Source organism: Coptis chinensis, chromosome 5 (assembly GCF_015680905.1).
Source record: "Coptis chinensis isolate HL-2020 chromosome 5, ASM1568090v1, whole genome shotgun sequence".
In the NCBI taxonomy this organism is placed as follows: domain Eukaryota; kingdom Viridiplantae; phylum Streptophyta; class Magnoliopsida; order Ranunculales; family Ranunculaceae; genus Coptis; species Coptis chinensis.
The window spans coordinates 87192101-87200433 of record NC_141460.1 but is presented as its reverse complement, the minus strand read 5'-3'; the positions used below and the strand labels follow the sequence as shown (position 1 = coordinate 87200433).

Below are 8333 nucleotides of genomic sequence, written 5' to 3'. Positions count from 1 at the left end.
ACCAATTTATTTGTTCATCACCGTTTAGGAGAAGAAGTGATGGCGGGTCCATGTTTCCAATTCCAATTTGGAAACTAACCACGTGATGATCAGGTTCCATACTTAACAATGAGGGCTTTTGTTTCTGGCAACACAGTGCAGAGATCTCCACAATGCATTGCTTTAGAGAAGAAAATCGAGCTGTAGATATGTTGGCGAAATCCTTATTCAATAAACCTGAATTTGTAGAGCATAACTCCCTCTTAACGTAAAGTTTTATAGGTACTATTATGGAAGAGGATGCCAATGTTAATCGAGTGAGCGGAGCGAATGATCTTGGCAGAAGGGGGGGTATGCGGACAAAAATCAAGTTGGTTGGTTTCTGTCTGTCTGTCATCAACTTCTCTCTCATTTTTTCTTTGCCCCCAATACCCTTTTTCCTTCACCCAACTCTCTCTCTCCCCGCAGCTCCGCTCATTCCCCACTGCCATACAGTATACTAGTATATAAGAACTTGAATTTCTACAAATTGAGGCCAAAGGTTTGCCTAACCCCCTCCTTTTTTTTTTGGGTCCCCCTGATGAGCCAATTAGATGAGATTTTTCCCTTAGATGGGAAATTAAGGTCTCCCCCCTAAATACATACAAAAAAAATTTGGTCAACCCACTTTGACTTTTTTTTGTGTGTATTTAGGGGGGAGACCCTAATTTCTCATCTAGTGGGGGGAAAATCCTAATTGGCTCATCTAGTGGGGGGTAATACTAGTTAACCCTTTTTTTTTGGTAATCAATATAATATATTAATATAACATAGGGTGGTTACAAAAGATTTTCTTCCTCGAGTGCCTTAGCAAGCCATGGTGGAGGAGTGGATAACCAATCTGTGTTGCAGGAGTTCAGACCATTAGAGGCTAACCTATGTGCTATAGTATTTGCACTTCTTAATACAAAATGTAACTTTACAGACTTGAAAGATGATATAATAGCGGCTACATCACTGAGGATGTTTTCTGATTTCCAAGACAAGCTTGCATTCTTTCCCTCCAAAAAATCGATGATAGCCTTTGCATCCATTTCTACTAATAGGTTGGTGGGGAGTTTGAGTTTCCTGAACCAGCAAATGCCTAACCCCCTTCACTGTGTCATAAAATTGTTAGACAAGTTGAACTTCATATTATGATGATGCGGAGATCTATTACAATTCCAACAAGTTCTTCGACCATACTTAAATTCAGAAATGCTTCTTATTACAAAGCTTGACATTTTCAAATGCCTGACTTGACTTTCTATCAAGACGATCTCTCTAACGCCGAAGACCGTCTCCAGAAAAATAACAGCCCTTAGTAATTGGTAATTTGGTACGCCCTTCCAATATTAGATGCAGAAAATTGGGTATAGGTACACAGATGCAAAAAATTTAAGTTTAAAGGAAATAACAAACTTTTTTTTTGGTTTTTCCTCTATAAAAATTAAAATTTGACATCTGTCTCAAATTTCAGACTGACTTTTACAATTTTGATCTCTTTTATTAGTCCCAACTAAAAAAACCAACTATCAACAAAAAAAAAAAATAAGTACTAAATTAGTTACCAAAAGAATAGTGGGTTAATTAAAATAACTAAAATTCATCCGAAATCTACAAAATTCTAATTAAAAGTGAGATGAATTTTTGGAGAGACCAAAACAATGTGGAAAACATCTACTTCAAAAACGGAAAAAATGTATGTTGATTACAACTAATTTCAATACAGCTTTAACAATTTAAAATGTATTTCTGATAATTTTGAATAACATGTTTAAGCTTGATGTAATTCAAATTGTGAAATTGTGAAAAGACAAATGGTTTTTTTTTATAAGACAATTGTATTATTTGATTGCAGTATATCTTGGAGCAATACACACGCACCCTTGCCTGATGAGGTACAGCCTACGCACATTAGATTTTTGCATTATTTATTTGTAGATGCATTATTTATTTGTAGAAGAAATTGGCAGTTACAAATAAAATGGTAAAAAGGAGAAATAAGAAGTTTTAAAAACAGTTTACCCATGCGATTAAATGATCATAACTAGCTTTAAAAAAACAGTTGGTCCTAGCCATCTGTTTCTAGTTTCTACCACTACACCATTTCCCCAGTTCGGAACATACTTCAGATGTTCTTGCTTCCTAAAATTCGAGCAATGTAGTGCTGAGTGTCAAAAGTGATAATCACGAGAATTGTGCAAATTAACGAGCATTGCTATCTGCCAGAAACAATCAAACTGCACCATAAGATGGTTGTCCAATTATTTTAAAATTCCATCTTTTGTTTTACACATTTACATGGTTTTGTGCTTGGGAATGTCCTTCAAATCGGCACGCTTTTTCTTTGCAAACTAAATGGCATATCATTCTTTACCATGCAAACTAACTTCATGGTAAACACTGCCAAGGAAACGCAGAGAGCGCTATTTTCTCTGGAAACATAAATACAGTACCTAGACCTATGAGATCACCGGCACATATTAAAGTGGTTTCTGTAAACCCTCTTTTAGAACAAATTTCCCTGTATCACTATATACTAAACAGATATCTGCAATTTTATGGTGAAATAACAGATAGGTTTTACGAGCACATTATTCCGTTCACAGTAACACAAGCACATTAAAATGACTACAACAACCTAAACCTTTTGCTAGAAAGCCATTTCTACGCAAATGTATCAAACAGCACGGAGAATCTTCGGTCAATGTACTTGTGGAAAATTCTTAGGGCTCAAAAACCATGTTTTCAGCCTCCCGCCTCACAGACTCGAACAACACGGAAGATAGATAACGCTCTCCAAAGCTAGGGAATACAACCTGTAGATACGTACATAAGAGATGGAGAAATGACGATCAATAGAGCAAATGGCGAGAAGACGAAAACTGGATGTAATAGAATAGTTACACGGGAAAGTGCAAGAGATTTGGGAGTGGAATTCACTACCAATGGTACCACACAATGGTCCCAAAAATTTCCAATTGGAAGTTTAACAAAATTTGACTGGGTGAGAATCTTTAATGCGGGAATCCTAGAAACTTTATGCTCCAATTTCAGATACTCTAGAAGATAACAAGAAGTACGCCCCAAATGTGCAAAGATGTACATAACAAATCCAAGATTATTGAACTTACAACTATGAGTTTTCCTGCATTTTCAGGCTTCTTAGCAACCTTTATTGCGGCAGCAGCGGCAGCCCCAGATGAAATTCCAACCTGTCATCCATATTCTCACCATCAGAATTGATAGATATAGGATTAACATACAAACAAAAGGACAAATGACACATGCTGTTTGTCTGCAAATTGCTGTCAGTGTCTTGCGCAAGGTAATGTTTCCTTGGAAAACACTTTTTAGTAGAAAATTTCATGAGTACGAGCAAACAAGGAATTTTTTTCCCACCGTCAACAACAATCTTTATGGGAAACTTTATGGAAGAATTCTTCACCAAAAGCTCTTCCACTAAAAAGTGGGTTACCAAGGAGAATTATGGATTTATGGGTGCTCTGACATGCTGATTAATGGAATTTCAGTAAATTTGTTGACTTACCAATAACCCTTCTTTCAAGGCAAGGAGCTTTGCAGTTTCAATTGCTTCATCACTTGATATCTGTGAATTATAACAACAAAAATAGGATATTATTAAAAAGTGGAATGATTCAGAACTAATAGCATCAACAGATAATTAAGGCCCAAAACGGAGTACATCTTCACAAAACAGAACCGCCTAGACTAAAGGTTTTATACTACAACGTATTTCAATTGCTTCACCACTTGTTATTTCTTTTCTGTTTTTGGCTTCATTTCCTGTTATTTCTTTCAAATATAACACTGACACTGCAGTTCTCTTCAACAAAAAGATGGGGATGGGAGGTTCTTGCACTAACACGGTAACACCCTCTTCATTGGTAACTTGGAGGAGTCATTAATTGCTACAAATTATGAACTATTCTAACTGCTCATGAATGAAGACCTAAGCTAGGACTCACTGGGCACATAAGAGAATACACTGAAATTGGTAGATCTACTTTGAAATCACACACGTAACTGTGTCCATTCACAAAACATACAGACTACGATACATTTCATTTATCTATATTTGTTCTATTAATCTAGACTATCAGAAACTTACTTGAATAACTTCATCAATAAGATTGACTTCCAGAACACCAGGAATAAATCCAGCACCAATGCCCTGGATCTTGTGTGGACCTATAACATTTAAATATACCTAGCGTCAGAAATCAATCAGATGTGACAAGAAAAGAATACCTCGTACTGAATTGCAATCAATAAATAGTGCGTCCAAATTTGCAAAGTTACTTTACATGCACACTGAGACTTACTGCATTCTTATGCGTGCATACAGATGTGTAGGTGCATACCTTTTTCCTATATTTTATTTTCCCTTTTCTTTGTTGGATAAATTGACATAAATGTATTAAGAGTTCTTTGACTTTATAAGCAGGATTTTCATTTTTATTTTTATTTTTGATGATCAACATAAAAAATGAAAGGAACCATATTGTTTACTCTGTTAAATATGTAAGATACACAATTAAAAATCTGCTGTCCATCCCACCAGACAATATCACAACGTCTAGAAAGTAGCAAAGACACCAGAAATTTGTAAAGTTTATCCGAATCACCCGAGCTTGAGTGACTATATGGAGACACTCCTATACATATACACATTTCAAATCCTAAAATAGGTTGAACTTGGTTCAACTTTTGTATACTTCAATATTTGAATCACTGATACTATAAACAACAAAACTAACCAAAAAATGACCACTTTTAAAGTTTGGAGTTGGAGCGGTGGCAGTTGATCTTATCCTAAATTCTGGTTTTAGAAAACAGTGGTACGCAATTGTCCTGTCCCAGGATTCAGAGAATTCCAAGTCTTCTATCCTCCCAAAATTCATGTCCTGATGTCTATACAACATCATAAAAAAAATCAATCCAGAACCAAGATACTTATTTGCTCCTATTCAAACTAACCGAACAAACAATTTGCTAGTAGGAAAGAAGGCATTCCGATTGACATGCATATGCTTCTTAATTGCAACATTCATCCCAAAAAATGCAAATATGAAATATGATATGGTCATACTTGCATTACAAAATATAAAATCGAAAATAATGGCATACAGAAACAGAATCTAAAAGTAAAAAAAAATTCCTCACCAGGCTTTCCACCAGATAAAACTGCACTTTCAACAGGTTCCACTCCATAGATCTGAAAAAAGACAAACATCCAATTAGTAAGACGTCCTATAGATAACATAACTTATCATGAAAAGCATGGCTGTGCATCCAGAATAGTATACAATGCTATCTTCATTAAATATATCAAGCTCACCTTCAAATCAGGGTTTTGCTCTTTCAGGTATTTCCCTGCACCTGTTACTGTACCACCAGTTCCAATCCCCGAAACAAACCCACCAACTTTCCCACCGGAGCCCTTCCAGATCTCTGGTCCAGTGGTCTCATAATGAATCTACAAAAGAAAAGAAAGTTCTCATATCCAAACATTATTACCCAACTAGCTCACATGCATAAAACATCAAACTCAAAGTTTACCTTTGGGTTTGCAGGATTCTCAAATTGCTGAAGAATGTAAGCATTTGGTGTCTTTGCCAATATCTCCTCTGCTTTCTGAACAGCTCCTTTCATTCCCCTGGCTGGATCAGTGAGAACCAACTCAGCTCCAAAAGCTCGCAGAATGATTCTCCTTTCAAGACTCATTGAAGCTGGCATGGTAATGATGAGTTTGTAGTTTTTAGCTGCAGCCATGAATGCCAACCCTATTCCAGTATTACCACTTGTTGGCTCAATGAGGACACTCTACAACAAAGTAAGTAAATAAGTCAGTTTACCTCCAGCATTACCACTCATTGGCTCAATGATAGGTGATGTTTCATATATAATAACATAATGTACCCAAAATTATAATTTGTGAGTTTTAAAAACTAGTTAAGCCTAGATACTCTGCCTCAATATTGCAATCAGTTATAAATTGATCAGCGTAAACACTTATTTTCTTTGAAACATAATACAAGCTTGAAATTCTTCTTGAATTACCAATTTTATCATTCGATTTCCATCCACACAGATTATTTACAGTTACTTGAGGTTTACTAGAGCCTATATTGCCAAATTATCTGCTTATATTCCACTTTCGAAAACCTAATCCTGCAATCTCTGAACATATCCAACCAAACCAAAATTTATGAAGTCAATGCCCAGTCAGCCAAATCTGTGATCTGCTAGTTATACATATGGAACTTTAAACACCACATTTGTTTGAAAAGGATAAGACTCAATCGGAACAACTAATTCCAGTGAACAGTGTTTACTGCTACTTGTCTTCCTTGGGCAGTAAATAACACCCCAACTATTTCTGCTTGACATAATAACTGGTCCCCAGCGACTACGAAAAGGGTCATTCATAACTGAAAAAACGTTTCAAGAAACATTAATATTAACACCCCATACAGAGGAGAGGAGAGGAAGAAAAACAACATATTTTCGTATTCACTATACCAATATTCTTAACATGAAAAGCTAACTAACCTCCCCAGGAGTAATAAGCCCCTTCTCCTCTGCATCCTTAATCATACTATAACCAATCCTGCAATGAAAACAAAGTAAAGATAAAATATCATTTCCAATTCCCAAATAAACAAGTAAATCCAATACCTATCCTTAACACTAGAGCAAGGTTCCATCATCTCCAACTTTGCCGCAACTCGGCCAACACATCCTTCAGTTACATTGTTCAAATAAACCAAAGGGGTGTTACCAATCAACTGTTCAAACACAAACATACAATCAATCAATCTCAAACAAAACAATCTATCAAAGAACAAAATGATGATATATATAAAAAAAAAAAAACTTACTTCAGTAACATCTTTAGCAATAAATGACTTCTCTTCCACCATCTTGTTCTTAAATAACTGAAACCAATGAGAACACAAAAGAAAAACAATAAAACAACAAGTATGTGAATGATAAGATGAATGTATGGGAAAAAAATGGTTTCTTTTTTCTTCTTCACCTTTGACAGAGAGAAAGTTGAAGGAAAGAAAAAAACGATTTATTTATATAGAATATAGAAATAATACAAGTGCCGTCTTAAATATATATCGGCCAATCAATTATGTTGAAAAATCAAATTTGGCTTTTTATATTTAGTCCTTATCTTTTGTGTATGGATAGTATTATTAAATCGGCAGAAATAGGAAATGGTATGGCTTACTTTTTTTGTTACACAACTATCATATAAGCATTTGTTTGATGCTTTTGCAAAATTATTCCTTGTTATTATTGACCACACTCGATGACATTTATATTTGTTTGAAGTCAAATGACTCTTGAGAATCATCGAACAAGGTGTAGAGAGATAAGGTGGTGACAATTCACAATATAGAGTTGAAAAATGCATATTTTTCTATTGTTGTACTTAAAAATTGTCAATTACTTTCAAGTCACGTTACTTGTCATTTACTAAACTTGTTGCTTAGAAAGGGACTGATGAAATATTGTCAGAGTATGCCAGTATAGACACTAGCAGGCATAGAGAATTAAATTGAGGAGTATCTACTGCGTTTCATATCTGTGATCTGGAAGAGGTGTGTTATGAATATTTTCTTACCACATTAACGTCACGAAAATCTGGAAATTTGTGGCCGAGGAATCCTTCTGCTTTATTTAAGCTATGCCCCAAGATTTTCCCAGGTACATATAAGTTGCATTCTTAATTACACGTTTACAGTGCTAATGTACTACCTAGCATTTTCCTGGTACTGATCTAGGCATGTTTCTATGGAGGATGATTCAAAATTTGTAATTATGATCCTTGAATTGAAAAGGTGTAAGCTTACTGTAAAGGCTTTATTTGGTGACAGGGAATTAGGTCTTTGACTGAACTCATGTCTATGTGAGTTGCCTACGTATATAGATAGGAAAGTGGGATTGAATCAGGTCTTTGACTGAACTCAGGTTTATGTGAGCTACCTACGTATCCAGTTCTCCAGTTAATTGGAATCAAATCAGACGTAATTCAAGGTGAGACCAAGTGTAAGATGGAGATGGAGATGGAAGAGGTAGAGAGTGGAGACCCATCCTCCTTTGAGCATGGAGACTTTACCTATGTTTATAGTCTTCATGGTGACCTTTCTTCTTCTCTTCCTTCAGGTCACATTCATTTATTTGGTGACTTCAATGAACATTGTTGATAGAGTCATAAAAATGGTATTTCTATATCTGGACGAACTGAAGGAGATCTTGATCTTGATCTCGAATTGATTTAGGTCTTGATATCGAAT

General features: G+C 35.5%; 1 protein-coding gene across 2 annotated transcripts; it reads right to left on the bottom strand.

The window, feature by feature from the left end:
- Positions 1-2507: 2507 nt before the first annotated feature.
- Positions 2508-7390, bottom strand: LOC147499722 (cysteine synthase). Of its 2 annotated transcripts, none has more exons than XM_086561509.1 (11): positions 7265-7390; positions 6906-6962; positions 6703-6812; positions 6577-6634; positions 5584-5847; positions 5363-5500; positions 5188-5239; positions 4133-4212; positions 3551-3610; positions 3135-3215; positions 2508-2819 (listed from the first exon to the last, which is right to left on the bottom strand). In XM_086561509.1, exons 1-11 carry the CDS (start codon positions 7388-7390, stop codon positions 2727-2729), a joined length of 1119 nt encoding a protein of 372 aa, XP_086417635.1. In that variant the 3' UTR covers positions 2508-2726. The 2 variants fall into 2 exon arrangements, with proteins under 2 accessions (XP_086417635.1, XP_086417636.1); XM_086561510.1 differs by lacking the exon at positions 7265-7390 and adding an exon at positions 7064-7244.
- Positions 7391-8333: the final 943 nt, after the last annotated feature.

Bases quoted from the DNA above. Each gene is read 5' to 3' on its own strand.
- LOC147499722 (XM_086561509.1), bottom strand. From the start codon at position 7,390: ATGATTCTCAAGAGTCATTTGACTTCAAACAAATATAAATGTCATCGA. The intron at 5,848-6,576 runs GTTAGTTAGCTT...ACTTTGTTGTAG, and splicing joins GGCTTATTACTCCTGGGGAG to AGTGTCCTCATTGAGCCAAC. The intron at 3,611-4,132 runs GTAAGTTTCTGA...TATAATTCACAG, and splicing joins TTATTGATGAAGTTATTCAA to ATATCAAGTGATGAAGCAAT.